Source organism: Schistocerca americana, chromosome 7, assembly GCF_021461395.2.
Source record: "Schistocerca americana isolate TAMUIC-IGC-003095 chromosome 7, iqSchAmer2.1, whole genome shotgun sequence".
NCBI lineage: Eukaryota > Metazoa > Arthropoda > Insecta > Orthoptera > Acrididae > Schistocerca > Schistocerca americana.
In genome coordinates, this window is record NC_060125.1 from 132,853,174 (window position 1) to 132,867,150 (window position 13,977).

At 41.1% G+C, this 13,977-nt stretch overlaps 1 protein-coding gene across 1 annotated transcript in view; it reads left to right on the plus strand.

Moving 5' to 3' along the window:
• Positions 1–13,620, plus strand: part of LOC124622788 (1-phosphatidylinositol 4,5-bisphosphate phosphodiesterase-like) — a 493,523-nt gene extending 479,903 nt beyond the window's left edge. Inside the window, exon 22 of the mRNA XM_047148581.1 lies at positions 11,338–13,620. Coding sequence (XP_047004537.1) covers positions 11,338–11,406 — 69 coding nt within the window. The 3' untranslated portion in view covers positions 11,407–13,620. The remainder of the gene's footprint in view (positions 1–11,337) is intronic.
• The last annotated feature ends 357 nt before the right edge of the window (positions 13,621–13,977 follow it).

Sequence of the window (13,977 nt, forward strand, 5' to 3'; positions counted from 1 at the left end):
TCCTGTGATATTCAAGGATTTCTATTAAACCTTTTTTCTTTTAAAAAAAACCTGTATGGTCCTCTCCAGCCTTTACTGTTTTATTGTTCAAAGCAACAAAACTCTGAGCAACCTCTCATTGTTACACTTGATCCAGGTCTCATCTCCTTAATTTCCTACCTTATTTCAGTTTCTACAGTTTTAATCTGCAGTGTATTATGGGGAGAGTCCACATCTGCCCCTGGAAATGTCATACAGTTTAGTATCTGGTTACAAAATCTCTGCCTTACTATTATAGAAACAGCTATTATACAAGCAGCTCTCTTCCATGTATACAACCTTTTTACATGATTCTTCAACCATGTGTCAGCAATGATTAAATTATGCTGCATGCAGATTTCTAGCACTTAGCTTGCTCTTTCATTCCTTTCCCCCTCCAGTGCTTTTCTTGTACTGCTTTTCTTTCTCTTCCTTAACTATGTCAAAACTTTTTTTTTTTATCTCATCACTCATTGTTTCATTCTCTTCATCCTCTGCAGTTGGTACATAAACTTACGCTACTATTGTGGGCACTGAACTCATGTCTGTTTGGCTGCAAAATGCATTCACTCTGCTGTTGATAGTAGCTTACCCACATTCCTATTTTCTTATCTGCATTATCCATAATGGATTCTGTATTTATAACCTCGTACTCACTTGACTAGATGTCCTATTCCTCCTGCCACCACACTTTGTTTATTCCACTTATATTTAACTTCATCTTATCCACTTTCCTTATGAAATTCTCTTACCTACCTATCCAATCAAGGGTTCTAGATTCAATGCTCTGATTCATAGATTCATTTTTATTTTTCATGATGACACCATCTTCCTTAATAGTCCACGTCCAGAGATCCAAATGGGAGGCTATTTTACTGCTGGAATACCTCACCCAAGAGCATGCTATCATTATAACCATACAGTAGAGCTACATACACTTGAGGGGAAAATAATGGCTACAGTTTTCCCTTACTCATTCACTTGCAGTACCAGCACAGCAAGGCCAGGATGGATTGCAAGGGCAGATCGATCAAATCACCTCGACTGTTGCCTCTGCCACTACTGAAAAGGCTGCTGCCCCTCTTCAGGAACCTTCCCCCGATTGTAATTACATCTGTGATACTGCTCTCTGTATCGCTGAGGCGCACAACCCACCACACCTTGGTGAGATTCATGGTTCATGGGTGGTTGGACTGTGCAGTACATTTGAGATTTCAGAGATCTGTCTTGGGTACTTTCTTGGGGGTTACTCTGGGAACCCAAAGAAAGTACCCTAAACAGATAATTGAACTCTGATGTGTACTGCATTATCTGAATGCCAGACACCCTTGTCAGTTTCTGCTAAGGTGTTCATTTGTGGTGTAGAGAGGTCCATGATTAAAAAATTCATTGAGAGTCATCAGGGTGCATTTGCCGATTTGCTCCACAGTCCTTGCAAGCTACCTCTGTATCGTACAGTAAATCTGCCCCCCTGTAGGCAGACCTGACACCACTATAGTCTTAATCTCACGGACACATGTCACTGACACCACCATAGTCTTAATCTCATGGATACATCGCAGAAGGAGCAACTGTGTGGATAAAGTGCTTACTCCTCACTCCTGACCTGATGTTGGTATGGTCATTGCAGACATACATACCACTCTATTTTCTTCTTGCCATCCCTTGCAGAAGTAGTACTAATTGACTGTAGTAAAACACTTTATGTATGTGGCTAACTACTTGTGTTGATTCTACATCTACATCTATACTATGCAAACCACTCTGATGTGCATGGCAGAGAGTACTTTGTACTGTACCACTTATGAGGGCTTCTTCTCATTCCATCCACATATGGAGTACAGGAAGGCTGATTGGTCCACTGCCTCTATGTGTGCTGTGTAATCAGTCTAATCTTGTCTCCATAATCCCTATGGTATCACTATGTAAGGGTGGGGGGGGGGGGGGGAGGGGGTTGAGGAATATCTCTAGATTCAGTTTTGTGAAGATACAACAAAGCTTACGGCAAGACACACATTTATTTTATAAACATAAAAATCAGCTAGAGTTTTGAAATATTGTAAATATTACACTTCTAGAAAACTTATTATACATTACAGTAACTGTAATAGTCTATTCAATTCCTGTGTGATGTTTGTGAAACACGATTTTATGCATCGCATTGCAGTTGTCGAAAATTATGTCTGTCTTTAGGGATCCATCAAGGGAATAATAGATGTTTCTGAACATTCAGCAGTCATGTGCAAATTCACCATCCAGTGCATCATCATTCTATTATTCTTCCAAGGTGCTAAGGAAAAATCTGATAGTGACCATAATTTTCTGATGCTTCCCTTAAAATATAGATTCACACAATTCTGCCTGGAGTCCCATTACTGGATTTACAGTTAGTATATTTTTTGTGGAGATAAACAAACTGTTCCTGCTAAGTATCTTTTGAGGGAGACAGTTTCAAAGTCAAATACATGATTTTTAGTCAATTTACCACAATGGTGCAGACAGAATTATAAGTAGAAGGTAACAGAGATTATAGCTTTATAAAGTATGTCTTACCTCATCTCCCACAAGCACTGCGTCTTCAGGCCAAGAGTGGCCTACCGGGACCCTCTGGCCGCCGTGTCATCCTCAGTGAAGGATGCGGATAGAAGGGAGCGCGTGGGGTCAGCACACCGCTCTCCCGGCCGTTATGATGGTTTTCTTGACTGAAGCCACTACTATTTGGTCGAGTAGCTCGTCAATTGGCATCACGAGGCTGAGTGCACCATCTCCCACAAGAGAGTGAATATTTAAAGATTGAGGTCTGTAAACATCAGAGGTTATAAGAAGGAAAGGTGGCAGGCAACAAATAAAAGAGTGGAAAATTTTGCTAAAAGGGAGACAAGACATAAGAAAAGAAAGAAAAAACTAATCACCGTGTTTGGCACTGAGGAGTGTCATGCATTGTGTTGACTTGAAAATATGGGTTATAGCTCACTTTCACTCTTTGTTGTCCTCCTTCACTCTGGTGCAAAAGCCTTCAAAAAGCTCCTATCTGACCTAGAACAAGACATTGACAATCCCAGTAAATGCGAATGTAAATTAAATCATACATTACTAGCCACCCCTACGAATTATGTATCTAGAGTTCGGCATAGAAGATTTCTGTTAACTGTAGAACGAAACAGCAACACAGATTGTAGTAAACAGGTTTATATTCCTTTGGTATTTCTATATAACTGAGGAAGCAGTGGCTTTTCTTAAAGTACTCATTATGTGTTTCTTTTACTTTGTTACATGTTTTTGCTTGAATAAGCCAAAATAGTTTGTTGCACTTTGGGTAGAGTTAGTTTTTAATGAAACTGCAAACAGTTGCTTTACCTTAGCTTGTTCTGCATCTCGAAAGGTTATTTGTGGTGAGATCTTTTGTCTCTGACCGTTATTCAGATTCCCCACCTAGCACGGATGTGGACATGTCAGAGGAACTAAGGCTGCAAGCAGTGGCTGTGGGCCGCTCTCATAAGCGAAGCTGCCACCCAGATATGCATGTTATGTGGTGCCTCCCTGTGGCGACTGTTTGCGGCTGAGCCTTTGGCCCAGGCTTGTCACACGGTTCATTGCTTGCCATACTTTGTAGCTGTTTATATCGTGACAGTGCATGGTCAAGTTAACTTAGTTTGTTTCGGGTCTTGAGTGGTTACTCATTTAGAGCTGTTGTGTTGCTGCACTGACTTTGCTATGTTCAAGACTTGTTAGTGCTTCATTCACTCTGTAAACTCAAGTCTATTCTGCACTTACAGTAATGTGTCTGTGTTTCCTTGTGGTTTGGTGTATCCACTGGAGCAAATGATGATAATCAGTTTCTGCCTATGGCATAAAGGATAGAAAAGGATCCATGTAACACAGTGTATGAGTGGATGGATGATACTACAAGTATGGATGCGATGAAGGTGGACAGCAATAGAACATAAGGACAGAAGGGTGCAGTTTGAGAAGAAGCAATCACAGTGAAACCCCTAATTAACAGTTTCATGCAGTCCAGACTTACAAAACACAAAATTGAGGAAAATGCAGAATTGGTCAAAAAATTGAAATTGGTATTGGATACAAGGTAATCGAGATATATTCTGACAAGCTATGACAACAATTATATGTCAAGAGACACATTTTTGAGTGATCTTTCCTTTGTGCTCACTCAGAAAAAAATAAAAAATTGACAAAGATGGTAAATTAAACTGAAAACTGTGAAGTATGGTGAAAGGCATGGGAATCTGATGTGAGGGTGTAAATTTCTGTACAGTGTGCAAAATGTAAAAAATAGAAAACATAGGTGCTACGGTTTCACTTCATGCCTTCCACCAGTGCTGCCAATGTTCATGATCTACAGTGTGGTGCAAAGTACATACGTGAGTAGTGTATATAGTTTTTGCAACTTTATCGTGTCAAATTGAACATGGAAGCCTTTAAAATGTGCAATCTCAAAAACCTTGTTCTATTTCCATGTTATATCTCTGCCATAGCACATTATCTGCACAAAAAGTATATTTTCAGCATGTCACAAAATGCTTTCCGCCCTACCTGCACCTCCTCTCTCCACACATACAGTAGGTGAGCTCAATTTACATGTATTAAGTCCCTTTTACACAATCAGCTACTCAAGACAAGCACATCTATTGCAGTGCCCTTGTTGTTTTATTCCCATACCGACTCTTGTCTGTTTTGAGTGGATATTTTCATTTACATGCCAGTACCAAAATTGCCCATGTTGTCATACTGTCTGCTGTGCAGTTTGGCATCTGAGTGGTGAAAGTGGGGTCATAAGAGACTTTTCTTTTTCCAAAAAATCGAAATATAGTAAGAAAATGTAGGAACAAACAATAACAATAGAGTTCATTAATGACCCAAGCATAATTCCTTGTGGGAGTTCTTACCAAAAGTCATGTGGTAAATTCTCTACACTCCTGAGAACTGAAAGAATAAGAAAAGTGTCATCTAAACATTTCAGAACATGAACACATACTTCCTCGAGAAAATATACACTTGCAAACACACCACACAACATGTAGAATGCAGTAAATAGTGCTTACTTTTCAGTGTGCCATGAAAGCAAAGCAAACAACATAACAAAGATGATGAAGACAAAATCCATTTCTATAATAGGATTGAGCTTGACTAGAATAGGTTATAACTTCTGATGTTAGCAGACGTCACCATAGTCCCTTGTCTATGCACATGCGCAGCTTGTAGCTTACTCAGAAATTTAGAACTCTGCACTCGGCACAATCTGTAGATCATAGATGTCATAGACACACTTGCGTCACGGTTGGTTGCGGATTCACATGAGGGCACGAAACGTGCACACACTTCGAGTAGTCGATTTTGACCAGAAAGTCACTAGTGTAAAACAGGCTTTAGCGTGGTGTGGTGGCAGTGCTTGCTGTTGGATGACATAAAAAGTCACCAGCCAGTAAGAGCTCACTAGCCAGAAATGGCCATTGTTTCCTTGTTTCAGACCAAGCATATTCTTCGAGACTCGTGGTTTAAATTTAAAATGTTGATGATCAGTATTGTTGCCAAATACACTACATCGGAAATACATGCAAAAAGACGATACTGAGTTATGAGTGGCACAAGAAAAGATGGTGGCAGGACCTCTTTGTCATGTATAGGCTCAGTTCGGAAAACTTCACATTGAATGTCCCTTTTTTCCATTCCTGCTGAAACCTAGCTGTAATTGTATCATAATTGTGCAGTGAAGCTAAATGTTGCAAATTGTGTTGGCAGTGCCAAACTTGGATTACATCAGCATTTGCTCTCCTGCATCTCCCCTCTCAGCAGCTGCCTTAGATATTCCCTTAACTCTGCCACCAACTGCAGTGTGAACTGTCTATATCTTGTGCCTCTTATAACTCATTCAGTCAGATCCAATGTCAATAGGAGGAAAACGATGTGACATCAAGTGAAGTGTCTAGTAAGAACGTAATTTGAGGTAAACCTCACCATGAAGAAAAGTAAAATCGGTGAATTTTTAACTCTGAGCTTATTGATTTTTCACAAGGGCTACAAATTTATGACATAGGATCAGGAAAAATGTAAAATCAGACAAAGTAATATCGAAGTTCAACTGTAAAGTGAAAATGGTAAAAATAGAAGACAGTTGTCTGGCACAAGTAACTAAATGTGACGAAATTGTTATCAGAATGAGGGTAGATGGAATGAAAATGTACTGAACAACAGAAATTATCATGGTAAGCTGAGTTCAGGTAGTTTGTAGGAAACAAGCACCAAATTACAGAAGGGGAAACCAACAAAATACATTGTTGTTGTTGTTGTGGTCTTCAGTCCTGAGACTGGTTTGATGCAGCTCTCCATGCTACTCTATCCTGTGCAATTTTCTTCATCTCCCAGTACCTACTGCAGCCTACTTCCTTTTGAATTTGCTTAGTGCATTCATCTCTAGGTGTCCCTCTACGTTTTTTACCGTCCATGCTGCCCTCCAGTACTAAATTTGTGATCCCTTGATGCCTCAGAACATGTCCTACCAATCGATCCCTTCTTCTAGTCAAGTTGTGCCACAAACTCCTCTTCTCCCCAATTCTATTCAATACTTCATTATTAGTTATGTGATCTACCCATCTAATCTTCAGCATTCTTCCGTAGCACCACATTTCGAAAGCTTCTATTCTCTTCTTGTCTAAACTATTTATCGTCCATGTTTCACTTCTATTCATGGCTACACTCCATACAAATACTTTGAAAAACGACTTCCTGACACTTAAATCAATACTCTATGTTAACAAATTTCTCTTCTTCAGAAACGCTTTCCTTTCCATTGCCAGTCTACATTTTATATCCTCTCTACTTCAACCATCATCAGTTATTTTGCTCCCCAAATAGAAAAACTCCTTTACTACTTGAAGTGTCTCATTTCCTAATCTAATTCCCTCAGCGTCACCCAAATTAATTAGACTACATTCCATTATCCTAGTTTTGCTTTTGTTGATGTTCATCTTATACCCTCCTTTCAAGACACTGTCCATTCCGTTCAACTGCTCTTCCAAGTCCTTTGCTGTCTCGGACAGAATTACAATGTCATCGGCAAACCTCAAAATTTTTATTTCTTCTCCATGGATTTTAATACCTATTCCGAACTTTTCTTTTGTTTTCTTTACTGCTTGCTCAATATACAGATTGAATAACATCGGGGAGAGGCTACAACCCTGTCTCACTCCCTTCCCAACCACTGCTTCCCTTTCATGCCCCTCGACTCTTATAACTGCCATCTGGTTTCTGTACAAATTGTAAATAGCCTTTCGCTCCCTGTATTTTACCCCAGCCACCTTCAGATTTTGAAAGAGAGTATTCCAGTCAACATTGTCAAAAGCTTTCTCTAAGTCTACAAATGCTAGAAATGTAGGTTTCCCTTTCCTTAATCTTTCTTCTAAGATAAGTCGTAGGGTCAGTATTGCCTCATGTGATCCATCATTTCTATGGAATCCAAACTGATCTTCCCCAAGGTCGGCTTCTACCAGTTTTTCCATTCGTCTGTAAAGAATTCCCATTAGTATTTTGTAGCTGTGACTTATTAAACTGATAGTTTGGTAATTTTCACATCTGTCAACACCTGCTTTCTTTGGGATTGGAATTATTATATTCTTCTTGAAGTCTGAGGGTATTTCGCCTGTCTCGTACATCTTGCTCACCAGATGGTAGAGTTTTGTCAGGACTGGCTCTCCCAAGGCTGTCAGTAATTCTAATGGAATGTTGTCTACTCCCGGGGCTCTGTCAAACTCTTCATGCTGTATCGTATCTCCCATTTCATCTTGATCTACCTCCTCTTCCATTTCCATAATATTGTCCTCAAGAACATCGCCCCTGTATAGACCCTCTATATACTCCTTCCACCTTTCTGCTTTCCCTTCTTTGCTTAGAACTGGGTTTCCATCTGAGCTCTTGATATTCATGCAAGTGGTTCTCTTTTCTCCAAAGGGCTCTTTTAATTTTCCTGTAGGCAACATGTATCTTACCCCTCATGAGATAAGTCTCTACATCCTTACATTTGTCCTCTAGCCATCCCTGCTTAGCCATTTTGCACTTCCTGTCGATCTCATTTTTGAGCCGTTTGTATTCCTTTTTGCTTGCTTTACTTACTGCATTTTTGTATTTTCTCCTTTCATCAATTAAATTCAGAATCTCTTCTGTTACCCAAGGATTTCTATTAGCCCTCGTCTTTTTACCTACTTGATCCTCTGCTGCCTTCACTGTTTCCTTCCTCAAAGCTACCCATTCTTCTTCTACTGTATTTCTTTCCCCCATTCCTGTCAATTGTACTATTATGCTCTCCCTGAAACTCTGTAGAACCTCTGGTTCTTTCAATTTGTCCAGGTCCCATCTCCTTAAATTCCCACCTTTTTGCAGTTTCTTCAGTTTTAATCTACAGTTCATAACCAATAGATTGTGGCCAGAGTCCACATCTGCCCCTGGAAATGTCTTACAATTTAAAACTTGGTTCCTAAATCTCTGTCTTACCATTATATAATCTATCTGAAACCTTCTAGTATCTCCAGGATTCTTCCATGTATACAAACTTCTTTCATGATTCTTGAACCAAGTGTTAGCTATGATTAAGTTAAGCTCTGTGCAAAATTCTACCAGGCAGCTTCCTCTTTCATTAATTACCCCCAATCCATATTCACCTACTACGTTTCCTTCTCTTCATTTTCCTACTGTCAAATTCCAGTCACCCATGACTATTAAATTTTCATCTCCCTTCATTACGTGAATAATTCCTTTAATCTCATCATACATTTCGTCAATTTCTTCATCATCTGCAGAGCTAGTTGGCATATAAACTTGTTCTACTGTAGTAGGCGTGGGCTTTGTGTCTATCTTGGCAACAATAATGCATTCACTATGCTGTTTGTAGTAGCTTACCCGCATTCCTATTTTTTTATTTATTTGTAAACCTACTCCTGCATTACCCCTATTTGATTTTGTATTTATAACCCTGTATTCACCTGACCAAAAGTCTTGTTCCTCCTGCCACCGAACTTCACTAATTCCCACTATATCTAACTTTAACCTATCCATTTCCATATTTAAATTTTCTAACCTACCTGCCGGATTAAGGGATCTGACATTCCACGCTCCGATCCATAGAATGCCAGTTTTCTTTCTCCTGATAACAACGTCCTCTTGAGTAGTCCCCGCCTGGAGATCCGAATGGGGGACTATTTTACCTCCGGAATATTTTACCCAAGAGGACGCCATCATCATTTAACCATACAGTAAAGCTGCATGCCCTCGGGAAAAATTACGGCTGTAGTTACCCCTTGCTTTCAACCGTTCACAGTACCACAACAGCAAGGCCGTTTTGGTTAGTGTTACAGGGCCAGATCAGTCAATCATCCAGACTGTTGCCCCTGCAACTACTGAAAAGGTTGCTGCCCCTCTTCAGAAACCACATGTTTGTCTGGCCTCTCAACAGATACCCTTCCATTGTGGTTGCACCTACGGTACAGCTATCTGTGTCGTTGAGGCACACAAGCCTCCCCACCAACGGCAAGGTCCATGGTTCATGGGGGGGAGCTATCAGTTTAATAAGTCACATCTGCAAAATACATGCTGTAACATAAGTTCTTGTCGGTAAAGTATGGAGCCACAAAGGCCACAACTGATGTATTGCAAAGTATTCTCTGTGTGCTATGTACTCAATACAGACACCACATTGCTGTGCATTCAGTATACAACAATATTACACTCCTGGAAATGGAAAAAAGAACACATTGACACCGGTGTGTCAGACCCACCATACTTGCTCCGGAGACTGCAAGAGGGCTGTACAAGCAACGATCACACGCACGGCATAGCGGACACACCAGGAACCGCAGTGTTGGCCGTCGAATGGCTCTAGCTGCGCAGCATTTGTGCACCGCCGCCGTCAGTGTCAGCCAGTTTGCCGTGGCATATGGAGCTCCATCGCAGTCTTTAACACTGGTAGTATGCCGCGACAGCGTGGACGTGAACCGTATGTGCAGTTGATGGACTTTGAGCGAGGGCGTATAGTGGGCATGCGGGAGGCCGGGTGGACGTACCGCCGAATTGGTCAACACGTGGGGCGTGAGGTCTCCACAGTACATCGATGTTGTCGCCAGTGGTCGGCGGAAGGTGCACGTGCCCGTCGACCTGGGACCGGACCGCAGCGACGCACGGATGCACGCCAAGACCGTAGGATCCTACGCAGTGCCGTAGGGGACCGCACCGCCACTTCCCAGCAAATTAGGGGCACTGTTGCTCCTGGGGTATCGGCGAAGACCATTCGCAACCGTCTCCATGAAGCTGGGCTACGGTCTCGCACACCGTTAGGCCGTCTTCCGCTCACGCCCCAACATCGTGCAGCCCGCCTCCAGTGGTGTCGCGACAGGCGTGAATGGAGGGACGAATGGAGACGTGTCGTCTTCAGCGATGAGAGTCGCTTCTGCCTTGGTGCCAATGATGGTCGTATGCGTGTTTGGCGCCGTGCAGGTGAGCGCCACAATCAGGACTGCATACGACCGAGGCACACAGGGCCAACACCCGGCATCATGGTGTGGGAAGCGATCTCCTACACTGGCCGTACACCACTGGTGATCGTCGAGGGGATACTGAATAGTGCACGGTACATCCAAACCGTCATCGAACCCATCGTTCTACCATTCCTAGACCGGCAAGGGAACTTGCTGTTCCAACAGGACAATGCACGTCCGCATGTATCCCGTGCCACCCAACGTGCTCTAGAAGGTGTAAGTCAACTACCCTGGCCAGCAAGATCTCCGGATCTGTCCCCCATTGAGCATGTTTGGGACTGGATGAAGCGTCGTCTCACGCGGTCTGCACGTCCAGCACGAACGCTGGTCCAACTGAGGCGCCAGGTGGAAATGGCATGGCAAGCCGTTCCACAGGACTACATCCAGCATCTCTACGATCGTCTCCATGGGAGAATAGCAGCCTGCATTGCTGCGAAAGGTGGATATACACTGTACTAGTGCCGACATTGTGCATGCTCTGTTGCCTGTGTCTATGTGCCTGTGGTTCTGTCAGTGTGATCATGTGATGTATCTGACCCCAGGAATGTGTCAATAAAGTTTCCCCTTCCTGGGACAATGAATTCACGGTGTTCTTATTTCAATTTCCAGGAGTGTATTTGCATTGTAGCTATTATGCATGTTTTTTATTTTTCCACATTTATTGCATGCTTATAAAATGCTTGTATGAGAAACCGTAAATTTTTTGTAAGTCTTTATCTCATTCCTTGGTCATTGAGGTGTGCTCTTATCACTCGTGATATTTTTTCTTTTTTTACAGCTCATTACAATGATAGAAAATTACAAAATTGAGTATGAACTTGGGCCAAAGAAAGAATTCTCTGTATAAAGGACTATTTAAATCTGTATCAGCTGAAGCACCAGTCCAGGTGGCTACAGAAGTGTCACAACCTGCACACTACATTTCCCAGTATGTTTTGAAATAGTATCTTAGGAGAAACATTTTTTTTTTTAAAGGAAAAGAAAGCTGAAAAAAGTATTGTAGTGTAAAGTAAGATTAATCATAGTCTTTCTGAGATAAGATTAGTATATGTACACCTGTCTGTGATAAAGTGTAGTTAGAAAGAGCTTTAATTAGGATATGTCTCAAAGCAAGTTGTGATTCATAATTCAGTAGTGCAGAACTGAGCAATTCAAGTCATTAGAATTTGAGGACCAACCAGCATGAGATATTTACAGTTATGAGTGAACTGTAATTGTAATGTTTCAGAAAGGATATCACAGTTTAAATCCATGCTGCATTTGTTAACTTTGATTTACACTGATATGTGACAACATGAAGTGAAAAAAAATCAAACAATTTGTCCTACAATGTGAGCACCATTTTCCACACAGCTCACAACCAATTGATAGGCAGATTGTTTCATATCTTTATTAATATGTCTAAACTAATTTATACAATAGCAGCTTCAGTACTATTTCTTGAATTGATAGATCCTACTAGGAACAGTGCAAGCTATCATTAATCCATATTCCCTAGTGAAGTTCGTTCCAAGTTGTATCAGAATTCTGCCTCTTACAGATAGGGTCTACCAGAATAACATTGTAGCAAATATGACAATATTCACGGTACGCACTCCACTGATTGCATCAACACTGGTTTAGGCTGGTCCTGGGCCAGTCTGTGTGCCAGAGTCTCACGTGATCCTGTCAGAGGGCATGGATCCATGCCATCTGAGTGGTGGCACCATAGATGTCAGTAACAGTGTTGTATTTCGTGGTAACATCGGGTGGCCTCACCACAGTTCCTCCTTCCAAAACAGTGACCACCTGAGGAAAAATCAAAGTAGTGCATGGTCTTGAGGAGCAACCACTATGGAAGGCAGCAGGTCAAAGTCCACAGGCATTGCTGCTGAAGGCCGAGGCAGGACACGGCTCGATGGGACTGCTCGAGTTGCCATGGGGCTGGAGGATCCACACGGGGTGGCGAAGCAGGTGGCTGCTGACAAGAATGGCAGAGGTGAAGTTAGTTTCAGTGACCCTGCAGATATCCGTGGGCAGAGGCTACAGTGTGCAGTGTGGACCAATCATGAATGGAAATCACTCTGCAGATCCACGTTCGGTTGTGACAGAACAGATTGGCCCACACCGGGGAGCCCATCTAGAAGGGAAGCGCTCTGGTGATGAAGTGTGGCAGTGAGTCATCATTTATTTGTTTCATTATTTTATTACTGTTTGTTTCCCCAACTGTAGAATGGAATGAAAATGGAAATGCCATTGCAGAACAAGTAGGGAGCGAATGTCAATCCAACTTCACCTTTTGGAATCTGTACTAAATGCTTCAGCTTCTGTCATTTGGTGTTGTAATATATCAAAACCTTTTATCTGGTGAGATCCCTGTGTTTCTGATTGTATATATTTGTGTTTAATGGACTTGGCCAAGAAACAGTCATTGTGCCATATTTACTCTAGTCCATTATATGAAAATGATCTCAAAATAGGTATCAGTGATGATTGAAGAAATATATTGCATCAAATGTGCTGAAAATGAACATGTACTGTGTCTTAGTGTTTTAGTCAAAAGAGAAGGCTCTACTTTGTGGTTACAAGAAAGGAAAGGAAATGCAGAAGTGCAGAACATGAAAAATCTCTCATAGTAATGGTCAGAAGAGAGATACGGTGCATGAAGGAATTCTTACAATATTCTTTCTCCTCATAAAGGATATTTATTTATTTTTTATTTTTATTTTATTTACTTCTATTTAGTTCTCAGGGCTAGACATTCAGCAACGGTAAATTGTTTGTCTGTGAGCTGTACTCCAGTTGTTTCTGATTTAACATATGGCATGTGAGATACTCCTCCTCTGTCCCAAATATAACTGATATTCACTGTTTACTTTTACTTTAAGAAATGAAATTATGTATGTTAGTATGAATTCCATTGTTTGTTGTATGTGCTGTTTAAAATAATTTTATTGTATGTGTTGTAATGGCACATAGGTTTAAAATGTGTATGTTCCAGTCTCAATGAAAATGCCTGACTCATTGTCAGCGAGAAACTGTAATTCAAATTGTACATTTTTCTCTAATTATGTATCTGTAGGAGTATTACCATTTCATTGCTCTAGCCAAAATCACATTAAAATTGTTACATTAACTCTAAATATCTCATATTTTCTTAACCTTTTCCTCCAATTATTTAATACAAGAAAATATGTAAATCTTGTTATTTAATATTCCTCCTGGACTCCTGTCGAAGCCAACAGGTAGGAAGCGAACAGACACACAGTGACAAGGGATGAGGCTTTATACGTTTCACCAACCTGTGGGAGCTGTGGTACTCATAGTGATAAGTATAATGGAAAGTGCACTTTAACTAGATATGATTACAGAAACTGGAAAATATGTAGCTTTAGTTGCAGGAAGAACTCTGTAATGTCCCATCGAAGTAAATATGTGT